At 38.4% G+C, this 13840-nt stretch overlaps 1 protein-coding gene across 20 annotated transcripts in view; it reads left to right on the top strand.

The window, feature by feature from the left end:
* MAP7 (microtubule associated protein 7) overlaps window positions 1–13840 on the top strand; it is a 177436-nt gene that overhangs the window by 146244 nt on the left and 17352 nt on the right. For 7 of the 20 annotated variants that reach the window (XM_059889606.1, XM_024996464.2, XM_059889611.1 and 4 more), the window contains 3 exon segments: window positions 571–681; window positions 6269–6382; window positions 11099–11226. In XM_059889606.1, the coding sequence (XP_059745589.1) occupies window positions 571–681; window positions 6269–6382; window positions 11099–11226 (353 nt within the window). 20 annotated transcript variants of the gene reach the window in all.

The raw sequence follows: 13840 nt of genomic DNA, 5'->3' as shown, positions 1-13840 counted from the left end.
AAAGAAATGCTCTAGGGGCCATCCTTTCCGCACCTGCAGTGTTGCTTTTTTTGGTTTCTGATTAATGTTTTTCTATAGTGCACTTTAGTGCCCTTGTAAAATGACTCTACAAGCAAAAGTATCAGCAGATGCACAGACCCTGGTGTTTGCATTCTATCTCACCAGCACTATTTCTGCCGCATTGTTTCTCCTTTGGGAAATGATGAAGGCGTTCCCTCTTGTAGACCCGCTTTTGCTTCATGGGCTGCCTCCGTCATTTTCGTTGCCCGCCACTGGTTTTCCTTTGGTCTTCCTCCGTTTGTTGTATTGTAACCATATGCTTGAATTTCCCTGGCTGACAAACTGGTGAACTGAATAGTTCTTTAATATTTTTATTTTCCTATAAGAAAAATGAGTATTATTTCTAGCCTTTAAGTTACCTTAAAATGTCCACTTAGAAAACTGTGCTATAGTAAAGATCTAGCCATAGAGCTGAAAGCATCCAATCCTAGTTTTTCCTTCCATCAGTGAACTAGGAAATTGCAATCCTGCATGCTGGCTGTCAATTAGCATTATCTCCATTTGTTTTAGATCCAGACAGGCGGTCAGTTTCCACCATGAATCTTTCGAAACATGTTGATCCCGTCATTAGCAAGCGGCTCTCCTCTTCATCTGCAACTTTACTAAATTCTCCAGATAGAGGTACAGTCAAAAGGAAAACAAAAAAAGTGTTCTGTTATTTCCTTAATGCTTTTATTTTCTGGATGTTTACAGCTAAGAAAAAGCATCTGAAGTTGCTTTCCCTACGTTTCTTAAATAGGAAGAAAAAAACTTCAGAGTAAAAAAGCAATAAACGTCTGAGCAGCATTTTCCTTGCGACAAGAACATTTCTCATTTTAGAACTTGGCTGAATGATTGCATTTAGCAGTGATGAAAAGCGGTGCTTCTCTCAAGTTTTTAGTACAGGAGTTTACAGCTCCAGAAATCACCCACTTATCCACCAACATGCTAATAATCTGTTATGAACATTTATTTCATTTCAATCAGATTGTCTTTGACTTTTCATCTGTACTTGGGGAATTCCAGGCATTAACGTTCTAAAAAATCTTTTTAAATGATTCATGTTGGCAGATTTCATTTTGCTAACTTATTGTTCCTTTAACCAAACCTTTCTTACTGCATTTCTTGTGTGTGTGACTGGTTTTTTTGGTGTCCATTCATTTAAAGGAATATGGCCCAACTTTAAGAATATCATTATGTAAGCCTCCTAAAAATTTCAATATTCATAGTCCTCCAGTTAACATTTTATTTGAATTTTGAGTTTTATTCATCCCATGGATTTACAGTACATGAATGCTGAGTTACTTATAAAATTAAAGTTTCATTCTACATATATATCATAGAATGAAAAATCAAGCTTTTAAGATAAGCTACTTGTTTTACATAACTAAAACAATTTTAAATTTGACAAACCAAAGAATTATTGTGCAATATAAAAACACTCTTTGAAAGTAACAAATTGTGGTTTTTTTGAGTGCTTTATTAAGAAACTGATTGGTTTTGAAGTGTTTATAGTCTTTAAAAAAGATTGTAACGTGTGCATGTTCTATATGTGTGCATGTGTATTTGTATATTTTGTATTGTATAAAAGTTACGGTGTCATTGTAATGTATAATATAATGTGTTGATGTTAGAATTAATCTCTTAAAGCAGTAAATGTTTGAACAACTTCCAATTCTTGCCTTTTAACCTAAATCTTTTCTTTAACCTAGTTTGCCTAAATCATTGGTATTAGATGGCCTTTTATATGTTAGGGAAAAGTATTATGAATTGAAGCTCCTTTCATAAGTAGCCTTTATTTTCAAGCCAATTCCCTTAGTGTAAAATATAGATACTGTTCTTAGCAGTTGTCTATTCCTCTTTTCTTTGGAACTGGCCACTTAGCACTTGAATTTTATATTTTTGTGAACACGGATCTAAAACAAACCATAATCGGGATTTCACAGTAATTTTCAGTTAAACCTTGCTTATTGATTCCGTAGCTAAAATTGGGGCAATGTTGGGAGCGGGGATAAACCGACCAGTATTCTATCCACACTTCTATGGAATGAGAGTACTGTGTCAGCTAGTATCTGACACGTGACGGTATCTGATTGAATAGTCTGAAGTAATCGGATCTTAGAACTGGGAACAATTTGGATGGCTCGACTGGATGGCAGAGTCCCTGAGAGATGAAGGGCCTGACTTCATAACTGGCAGGTTAATCACAGAGAAGAGGGGTTAGAGCAGAGATCGCCAGCTCCCAATGCATGTTGTTGCTGGGCTGCCTCTGCAGTTCTCTCCTTCATGGATGGCCTTCCTTAGATTACTCCTGACTCTGTCCGCTCTGCCTTTGGGTGAGGTCAAGGGTCAGGGAAAGTTCCACAAGCAGTGACTAGCTGGAGCCAGGAAATTGCCCCCTGAATCATGGTACAGGTCTGTAAAACCTGATGCCAAGCTGAACTAAAAGGATGAGGAGGACAGCACTAAATGTGCGGGTTCCACGTCTCTGCCCTCTTATCAAAAGAACTGTGACCCAGTCCTGGTTTAACTGGTGAGGTCAGCCTGGAAGAAAAGTCTGGTTCATCCAGAGGCTCCCATGTGGTTCAGGAAGCAATTTTTCTTAAGTTAGGCAGAACACTCAGTAGCACAGTGAGAAGGCTCTGTCTTTTAATGAGAATAAAAATCTGCATTTGAACTTTGCTAATTTGAGAGATCTAAGTAATTTAGTTAGTATAATTTTTCTGCTATGTATTTGTTAAATTCAATTATGCTTTATTATCAAAGTAGAAAGCATTCTTATCAAATTATTAGAGGCTTTTACAGTCTGGTCCTTAGAGAGTGTACACCATTACTAGATTGTTTGAGCTTTCTTAGCCCTACAGCACAGGCCTTAAAGGTGATGTTAAATTGAAGCTCTGATACTATCAAAGTTGACATTCAACTGAAGTGCTCTGCTAGTTATTCAAAATGCTGGAATATTTCCATACGAGTTGGTAAATATCCACTTCCCCAAGCTGTGCTTCCCCAAGCTGTGCTTCCCCAGGCCCTCCAGAGCTAAAGGGGTTAAAGAGTGTTACCTACTAGCCCCATCAGTTTTTAAATATTTTGATTATCACACCTGGATATAGAGTTACAGAGACTGATAAAATGACCCTAGTTAAAGGAAACCCCTGATTACTAAAGATTTCTGTAATTGCTACAACAGAGACAATATTGCCACTGGGAATTTTTGCATGAAAAGTGTTTATTATTAAGCTTCCTTCTTCACCATTTTCCCCCCCTCAAGGAAGACAGAACGTTTGAAAAAAAATAAGGAAATTGGCTACTCCTAGCTGGAAATTAGTCCATACATTTTTTTCCCCCATAGTCTAGATTAGAGGACATGGGGGTGGGCCTAAAGCTGAATTCTGCCCGCATGTTCTGTTTGGCCTGAGAATGGGTTTTTTGTTGTTGTTACTGTTTTAGTTCAAACTATGCCATCATATAAAAAAAAAAATGGAAGATTTCATAGAACATTTCAGGATGTAACAATATGTGCCTGATTTCTACCTGGCACCCATCATTAGGAACTAAATAGTGATTTCTGCTTGTGGAGGAACAGGGCAGCACAAATATCTGTAATGTTTAGTTGCCCCCTTGGACCAGATTGTCTATTAAGGAAATTGTCAATATCTCATTTTAACTGCTTAAGGAGGATCAATACTATAGTTGTTCATGAAAATTAATACCTTTTCCTTCAGCTGCTTATCTCAAGATCAGGCCCTTCTGGGTAGAAAAAAATTTAAAAAGTAACTCTCCTGTACTAACCTTTACTAAAAATTTATCTTATGGTGGAAGAGATCTATTTCTCTCTTGCTCAGGGCATAGTTAAGAATATGGTAGAACTGGAAACATATTTCTCCTACTAACATCTTTCATTTAGAGTTTCAAAGTTATTAAATCTCTTTGGATTTGCTTTAAACCCAAGTCAAAGAGGGTGTTTAATGATCTTCATTTGAAGCAGATTCTTTGGTTGATGCCTCAAAGACGAAACAGAAATAGAGCAATAGAGCTTCTTAATCAAGGAGAAAAAAGCAGACATATCTTTTCAATGATAGAAAATGACTGCAGTTTTGAGTCATTTATTCTACAGTGTTTATCTAAGAAAAGGAAGGATTCACCTCTTCTTTATCATCTACTGAAATTACAATTCTGTTGAGGATTTTAATTCTAATTACTTTCCCCACTGATTTAATTCTCTGAATGTATTCTAATTTTAGATTACATTTTTAGATTATGTTCTGTTGATACACACACACACACACACACACACATACTGTAGCTTATAATGGCACTTATCCTATTGTGCATTCTACCAACTGTATTATAATAGTTTTTATAACAGATGTTTATTTATGTCTTCATATCAATAGATAAGGTTTAATTTAACCATGAAGACTCTCCCCCCAAAACCCAGAAAATCTAATAAACTATTCACTAATTCTTAAATTCTCCAGTGCCTGATCAAAATGGCTACTCTTTTAAAATAAAGTCAGGTAATTAAGGTACTTATTGGACGTTGGTACCTCCCTTTGAAATAGCAGATATTTTTTATAACAACCTTTAACACTGGATGGCTTCTATTAACTAAAAATAATTTTCTGCAAGTTAGAAGTCATTTCTTTAAAATATAACATATATAAAAAATTATTATAAGAATAGTTGCTCCAGAGGCCAGAGGACTTGCACCTGCTGTTTGTGGTGTAGAACAGAGTAGCCTTGTCAGGTTTAGACAGTTTTAAAGATTTTTATAAATGATTTGGGAGTATGTTCTAAAATATACAGACCTCTCTTGGTATCCACGGGAGGTTAGTTCCAGGAACTGCTGCAGACACCCAGACCCTCAAGGGCTTGAGCCCCATAGTGAGCCCTCTGCATCTGCAGGTTCTGCATCCATGAACACCAAGGGCCAACAGTATACTTAGTGGGAAAAATCCACATGTCAGTGAACTTGTGTAGTTCAGGCTGTGTTGTTCAAGGGTCAAGTCTATATGATCACTTTATTTTAGTGGTATTTGTAGGATTTTGCAAGCTTCTTTCCTGATATCTTTGGAAAGTAGCTCCTGTATTTTCATAGACCGTTACTGGAAGGTAATAGCATAAGCAAAGTAATTTAATTGTAATTAGCATTCATTTCCTAACAGTGGTCTTGCGAAGCCCCAGTACAATTTGGGCCTCTACTGCATTGTATCATTTTAAATTTATTTTCTGGATTCTTCACAAACCCACTAGTAATTTCCACCATTATGGTTATGTTGGATTTTGGCTTTTCTATCTTAATTTGGCCACCTCATGCGAAGAGTTGACTCATTGGAAAAGACTCTGATGCTGGGAGGGATTGGGGGCGGGAGGAGAAGGGGACGACAGAGGATGAGATGGTTGGATGGCATACTGACTCGATGGACGTGAGTCTGAGTGAACTCCGGGAGTTAGTGATGGACAGGGAGGCTGGCGTGCTGCGATTCATGGGGTTGCAAAGAGTCAGACACGACTGAGCGACTGATCTGATCTGATCTTAATTTTATGTTCAGCTTTATCCTTATCCTCCATCAAAAGTTTTATGTTCTTGCCAAACCAGGCAAGAACCTGCTTGCTGAATGGGGAAAACAAAAGTTCTAATACAGAACTTTACATGAGTTCTCTTTCATTTTATTATATCTAATTCCGCCCCTCCCAGTTACCCACGTAGCAGTTCATGGAGATGTAGCAAAATCTAATGGAGACCCTTTCTATCTTTATTTACATATTTCCAGTCTCACATTAAGCTGCCCAAGCCTGTGCTGAACTTGACATGCAGGATACTTAGGACACCCTTTGGCTGAGGTGTATGGCTTAGGCCCGCTGCCCATCCCGGTGAGGGCAGCTAGGTTCGATGGACTCAGAGAAACATGCCAAACCCGCTTGAAATGGTTCTTCTGTTTTGTTACCTGTTGACTCCATAGGCAGGTGGTTAGCAAAAGCCATGTCCATAAACCTAATATAGAGCCTGCCACAGACTTAACACCTTGAAGAGAGCCAACCTTATGGAATAGCCACTCCTCTGAGCAGAGTCCCTCCTGCCCCAACTCTGCACCACCTTCCTCCCCAGACAAGTCTCTCTCGTCGAGGTTTCTCTCCGAGGCCTGGGAAGTGAAAGGGATTATGCCCTGCACCCGCCTCGCCCCTGGAAAGAACGCTTCTAACATCTCGCTTATGTGGTGACGTTTAGCTCGCCGCCTGCAGCTCAGCCCGTGGGAGAGCAGCGTGGTTAACAGACTGCTGACGCCCACACATGCGTTCCTGGCCAGAAGTAAAAGCACAGCGGCCTTGTCTGGAGATTCAGGTAAAACTGTCAAGGTGCAACTTTCTTAGTGAGGTAAAGTCCTCCTTTAGAAGCCCTCTCTGAGCCGCCCCATTTTCATCTAATCACAGCGCAGTTCTTCCCATTGTGTGCTTCTCCTCCTCCTGGTGGGATGGCATTGGAAATGTGTGTGCTGGTGTTGGTTTCATGCCCCTGGCATTGTTCCTCTGCGCTTCCATCTTAGCATCTTATCTGGACACCAGATGCCAGGCGGACAAAGGCTGTTCCTCCCTGTGATCAGGTGGCTCCAGAGGCTTCTGTCAGTTCATAACTGTTACTAGAAAATCCTATCCCTTCCCTTCCTTTCTGCCTTCGCATCTGAGGAGATGATCAAAGGTAGAAATAATTTAAGATTGAATGCTACTTTGTGGACTTGGGGATAATATCAAAGCACAAGCCTATTTAAGAATAGTGTTTCATAAATGTGGCCGTGGGTTAGCCACTTATCTTCCCTGGGCTAGGCTTTTAAATGTAATCGAGGAATAGTACCCTTTCAAAACTCTTAAGAGTTGTGGAGAAGGCTAATTACAGTGTTCTTAGTTGTTACATTACTTTGAAAATATGTAAAATGTGCCAAGTACTAGTTATTATAATTAGTTATAACTCCTCTACTTTTTTAAAATGTAAAACGTGCCTGAATGAGCCAATTAGTTTAATGAGAAGTTCGTATAGTCTACACCTAGCTGGGAAGAAACGTATTAGGCTTTTGGCAGTGTCTCAGTGAGTTGACTTAGGTTTTCCCAAATATCCATGTGACCAGCCCTCATCTTTGGTATGTAGGAAACTGCATTGCCTCCTCATAAAGCTCCCTTTAAAAAGGCTTTGCCTTTGCAAGCCTCTTCATGTTCACTAGCCCTCTTTTTTTTTTTTTAAATAATAACTCTTGGTAGTTTTATGATGTCTTTCATCTATAGTGCCCAGTGAGCGAGTATCAACCTGACTTCTCACAGTACCCCTGGGAGGCAGTCAAGAAAGCAAGTACAGGCATTCCTACCACCTTCCTGTAGAAAGCAAGAGACTGCCAACGAGTGGCTTGCACCAGAGCCACTGAGGTGGACTAGGTCTTCCATGTACTTCTGTCCTTGGCACCCTTGTGATGCTCTGTGTACCGTCGTGCATTCAACTAGCTGGACCACAGCGATCTGTGTTTTCTGTAAAGCAACTCTTCTGTCAGCTGTCACATTGCATCTGAGATTTTTCTGGACAAAAAAGTACAAGATAATTTATTTTTATGCCCATTTTGTTGTACATACATACAAGTCATGACAGCTTTTCTTTGTGTCCAGCTAATTGAAGACCCTTTGAAACTGCTTTCCAGTCGTGTTTCATAGGATCCAAATAGTTTGTCTCTTGTGCTCCTGAACCTCCACTGTGTGTTGTTTCATAGTGAAGGACTGCCTCACAGCTAAAAAACAAAACAAAACAGAACTGTCTCCCTTTGCTATTTCTGTCATCACTAACCTTGTCAATTCTTTCACTCTTCCTCTAGTCTCTTCCAACACCATTTCCGCATTTTCCACCCATTTGACTTGCCCATCTTTCCACCTTCCATCCTTATGCTCAATCAAGGGGCTTTTTAATCTGCTAACTGGCTCTTGTTTGCAACTTTGACATCCTCCTTTTCACAAACTGATACATTTTTGTCACTTATTTTAATGTGAAGCAATGCCATACATAGCCTTTACTTGTTTGTTTTATTAATACTTTCCTTAGATCATTGTTACCTATTATTGCATTGATACAGCTTATATTTAATGAACCCAAACTGTGGTGTTTAAAATTTTCTGTTTAAAATTATTTATGTTAATGTCTCACATTTATCTTGTCAAAAACACTTTCCCATCACTTTTATTTTTCCAACTCCTCTCCTTGAGTTTTTTTCTTGTCTTCCTATTTTTAATGTCTTTCCTTCAGTTCACCTTGTCTCCAATTGCCATTGGCAAGAGGATGACCTACATCTAGAGCCAGGGTTATAATAGCAGATCAAAACAGCCTCCCTTACCCCTAGGGTGTCCAGTGATTGTAAATTCCCAGAACAAGTAATAAGAGCAGTTGAAAATTGGAAATCAGTCTCATATGTTTCATTTGTGACCACTGCTTTGGGTTGATTTTTCCTTGCCCACTTTTTAAAAATACATTTAAGATATATGTGATTATTGGAGCTCAGGATTGAATGAATTAACATAAGCAAAAAGAAGCTTAGAATAGTACCTGCACATAGTAAGCACTTAATAAATGTTATTATTCTACCATGTAGTTATTCTCTCTGTTGCACATCAACCACATGAACTGCATTATCTTTTCTCTGCAGCCATTATTTCAAATAGAAAATCCAAATGAGTTCAATTAATGCATACTTACTACCAAAAGTAGAAAGAAATACAGATATTGTGGAAGGCTTGCTCAAAGACATTTCCATAAAAGAAATTTTATGTTTAATAAGACTACTTTGGGATATGGAGGGCACTCTACAGAGAAAAAAACAAATATTGCTCTTCCTTTTCCTTCAGAAAGGCAAGATCATTAGAACTATTGAGTTAAAGGTTTCAGGTTTTCCAGTAGTTGCTGTTAAGAACAGCAATGAATTCCATGAGATGTAGTCTCCTTAGAATTAACCAGACAATATTTCTTGAACAATTAAATTTGAGGATTTTTGTATAGACTACATCAGGTAGGTTTCTTCCTTTCCTTCATATTCACTCAGCACTATAATAAAGAATGAACCAACGACATGATGAGATCGGTTTACAGCCATGCTGGTCTCAGGAAATGTTCCATAGATACCCCATGAAATTATTACTTCCCACTAGAGGAAAAAGAAATCATATTTCTGGGCTTCATTCCTTTTTCAGTGTCAGGCCCATGGGCTCAGAGAAAGGCTGTCATCTAGGGTTTCTTGATCGTTGCGCAGTCAATGAGCTCTGGCTGTGCCCTGGGCTGTGTGTGCCTCTCTTGCTCATAAATCCCACAGAAGTGCCTTGTGCTAGGATGTTCATCTTTAAAGGCATTGGATTGGATTGGAAGGGGTTTGCATTAATGAACTCTTTCCTTGTCTGGGAAGGATAAGTGTTTTGTTGTGGCACTTAAGAAAAGGTTAAGTTTTCTTTTTCTTTTTTTTTAAAAGGTTAAGTTTTCAAATCGTTTTGCCTGTGATCACAGTAAGCCAAATGGTGAGAGGGTCTCCTTTACAACATAAAGGAAACTTCCTTTACCATTTAGGTCTGAAGCAGAGCTTTATGTCAGTTTGCAAGTAAGACATATATCTTTTGAGGAGAACTGAGGGAATGCAAAGTGTTTCAGCTTATCCAAGAAATAAGAGTTCTGTTTTCAGATGATGGGAAAAGAGTGCCATTTCCAGTCAATCCACTGCCTTGACCATTCAGTGATAACCACAAGATACTGCAAGGCATTTACTGAAAAAGAACACAAGGGTGAAAATGCAATCTGATGGACTTTCTGTCTATAGCATAAACCAAAATAACATATTTTTAACCATAATTCTGAAATTAAGATTACTTTGAATTTGTCTTATGAACTTTTGAGTTTTGAATTTATTAACTTAATACTATTATATTCAGTTGATGTAATAGTTTCTTTAAAGAGTGGCTACAATGGCGAGGGTTGGGTAAAGTCATAACATGGTCCAGATACATAGTATTCCCTTCGGTAGTCATGTTTGTCTTATTTTCCTAGAAAACGAGATTTCTGGATGAAATATGAGAGCAAACCTTGGATCATTAGTACCCAAATATCTGATACCTATCCTGTGTTCTGTGAATTTCTTTAACCCCATTGTTACTCAGAATCAACCACTTGATTAATGACAATGTTCCTTTGAAAGTAAGGTCAGAAACTATGTGGTTTTCACAAAACAAAAATCTCATCTTAAGTAAAACTGTAACAGCTGTTCACAATTCAACTTTATTTTTGGCAATTCTAACATATTCATGTTCTCTTCACCGTTTTAAATGATGATATCCCATTTCCCTATACGTTCCTCTGCTTCTTGTGAACCATCCAATGCCTTGGCTTTTGGGAAAACCCAAAAGCATGCATTTGATTTGCTTTTAAATAGATAAAACATTTACAGAATTTTTTTCTAGAAATTATTAGTTATTCTTGTAGCAAGTCTTAACACCTGATGAGACTTGGTCATTTAACATTTTAAAAATTCAGTTGCTTTTTTCCCCACTGGCTGTTGAATTTTACTCCCAAAATAGCTGCAATATATCTTGCTTGCCTGCTTGCTCACTTGCTGTCTTTCCACCTTTTGTTCCATCTGAAAGCTAATTAGGACAAAGCTGATTATAAACAATCCTTATCTTAAAATTATCTGTCACTAATATAGCATTTTACCAGAACCATCTGTTTATAGGAATATAAGACCATTGCTTTCTGTATGGCTGACGTCTGTATCTTTAATTAAAGTATTTAAATAGCCAAATAGTTTATATATTCCTGATTTTTCACTTGGACGTGCCCTCCTTTTGGACACACTGTAAATAGGACCATGAGGAGAATTGAGCGTGATGGTTCTGGAGGCCTTTAGGTAATAACACTTCTCCCTACTTTTCTCTCTATCTCTGCTTTGCTCCTTGTCCTGATCCCGCTTTTGGCTTTCCTTCAACTGCTCCTCTGGCACTCTTGTGTGTAAAACAATCACCTGCACCCTAGTTATCCCCATTTGTCCTCGTTCAGCATCTTGCAGCCCCATCAACATCACGCCCTACAGAGCTGCACACTCTAGAAATCCACTGGAGCGACCAAAATTCTTTGTAACACCACCCGAGGGCTCCGCGCGGAGGAGGACTGTTCACGGCACAGCGGTGAGTAGCTCTTGGGACGCAAGCCTGGTGAGTCTGGTGAGCACAAGTCTGCTGTTGTTGTGCAGAGTGGACACCGCCCTGAGGTGCAATGCAGATGTCAGAGCGGGCCATGCCGACATCCATCATCACGTCCACCCACCAGTCTTGAGTCTGCCAGGCTGAGTGGTCCTGCCCCTACACTTCCTCCCCACTTGGGGATTCTACTCCCACTGAAAATCTAAATTTGAAGAGGAAAACCATTCTTTGTTCAAGCATGTCTGAGTGGCTGGACTGCCATCTGAGTGCTTCAAAACAAATCAGTGCAATACTGGCATACTTTATGTGTGAAAGTAAGAAAAGCTTTGAAGGGGAAGTGGGCCTGGACTGCTGCCTTTGCATTTTATTCCAACCATATCCAGAAGCTGGCTGCAGTCTAAATGTGGTTCACCAAAAAGCAAGATAAATACTTTTTGTCTGTTTAGCTAATGCGTGTCAAGGCCCAGATCTTAAAATATAGTGACAAAGTATTTTGAAAACACTAATTACCTGCTAAGTAATTCTTGAAAGGCTGTTGGGCTCTGTTACAGAATCACATTTTGCAAGTGAAGAATATAATTTGTACTTGTTGTTACTGGCAGGGTGGCTGAACTAACCTCAGTATTCACCATGCTGTAAATGCAATGAGGTCACTTGTATGTCTCCAGGAATATTTCTTCGTCTTTAAGCCGTGTATTATTTGGCATCTGTTGAAAGATGTAGACATTTGTATTTTAGTGTTAAAGGACCCCCCAGTCAACCAGGAGATCTCATTGCCCCTCTCTCATGGTAATAGCATGACCCATGAAAGGCTGGAACAATGCTTTTTTCAATCTTAACTTCCCAGAGCAGTTCAATGTATAAAGCTGATGGACACTTAAAAGGATTTTGCTTAGACCTTTGAGGATAATTCAAGAGTTGTGAGAGTTTGATGGCTTTGCCTATAGGCAGTTTTCTTTCAAGCCCCTCAAGCTTTCAAGAATCAACGTTTAATTCACGATTGAGTCAGACCTCCAACCCTTGAAGCCAGAAGTAAAACTACCTTTGAAGTCTGGGAAGTTTACCATCATTAGCACATTGATGCTTCAGAAAGCCTAGCTGTGGCCAAATAGTAATAGTCAATTAGGACAGCTTTGGCCCTGAACACTGGATACTTATTGGGTAGGGAAAAGTGTTTACCAAAGGAAAAATATCTTTTTAGAGATTAAAAGGAAAATTAACACACCAGGAGGAAAGCGTGAGAGCCAATCCTCCAACAGATTAAATAAGAGGGATTTGTCATCACTTGATCCACTACCTGTATTTTCTCACCAGTTTTGTTTTGTCTTTTCCGTGCCTCTTTCTTTCTGTGTTTGATCTATTGGCTACCTTTTCATTTCTTTACAATTAATATTTAGGCAAATACTTACTGTCAGAAAACGACTCACATAATTTATATTCCAGAGCTGCACTGCAGAATTGAAACCAAGCACTTGAAAATGTAACTGAGACTGACAGATCAAATTTGAAATTTATCTTTTAAACATTTTTCAATTGTGACAAAAAAACAAAATTTACCTTCTCAGCCATTTTTAAGTGCACAGTTCAAAAATGTTAAGTATATTTGCATTGTTATGCAACCAATCTCCAGAACTTTTTAAATCTTGCAAAACTGAAACTGTACCCACTAAGCAATAACTTTCCATTTCCTTATCCCTCAGCTCCTGGCAAGCACCATTTTACTTTCTGTTCCTATGAATTTGATCACACTAGATACCTCACATGAATGAAACCATACTGCATTTGTCTTTTGTGACTGACTACTCGCACTTAGCATATTAAGTCTGTCCTTCCGTATTGTAGCATGTGACAAGATTTCCATTCTTTTTAAGAATGCATATACACACATGTATTGACACACCACATCTTGTTAATCTGTTCATCTGTTGATGGACATTTGAGTTGCTTCTTCCCTTTTAGATATTGTGAATAGCATGGCTGTGAACATGGGTATGCACATATCTCTTTGAGATCCTGTCTTCGGTTCTTTTGAATATGGACCTGATTGTTGGATCTTATGGTAATTCTATTTTTAATTTTTAAGTAACTGCTATACTGTTTTTCATAGTGATGATACTATTTATATACATTCTAACCAACAAGGTACAAGATCTTCCACTTTTTCACATCATCAGCAATATTTGTTTTGTTTTCTAAATAGTAGCCTAAGGAGTGTGAGATGATCTCATTATGGTTTTGACTTGCATTTCTCCAATCGTTAGTGATGTTGAGCATCTTTCTATGTGTTTGTTGGCCATCTGTATATCATCTTTGGAGACAAATCCAATCAAGTCCCTTCCCCATATTTTTAATCTTTTTAGTTTTTTAATCTTATTTTAAATTTTATTGGAGTTTTTATATATTATGGATATTCCTTATCAGATATATGATTTGCAAACATTTTCTCTCATTCTTTAGGTTGCCTTCTTACTCTGTTGATTGTATCCTTTGATGCAGTTTTTAAGTTTGTAGTCCCATTTTTCTATTTTTTTGTTGTTGTTGTTACATGTGCTTTTGGTGTCATATCCAAGAAATTATTACCAAATCCAATATTAGGACT

Source organism: Bos taurus, chromosome 9 (genome assembly GCF_002263795.3).
Source record: "Bos taurus isolate L1 Dominette 01449 registration number 42190680 breed Hereford chromosome 9, ARS-UCD2.0, whole genome shotgun sequence".
NCBI lineage: Eukaryota > Metazoa > Chordata > Mammalia > Artiodactyla > Bovidae > Bos > Bos taurus.
Note: the sequence above shows the minus strand (reverse complement) of the source record. Positions and strands in the feature narration are given on the sequence as shown.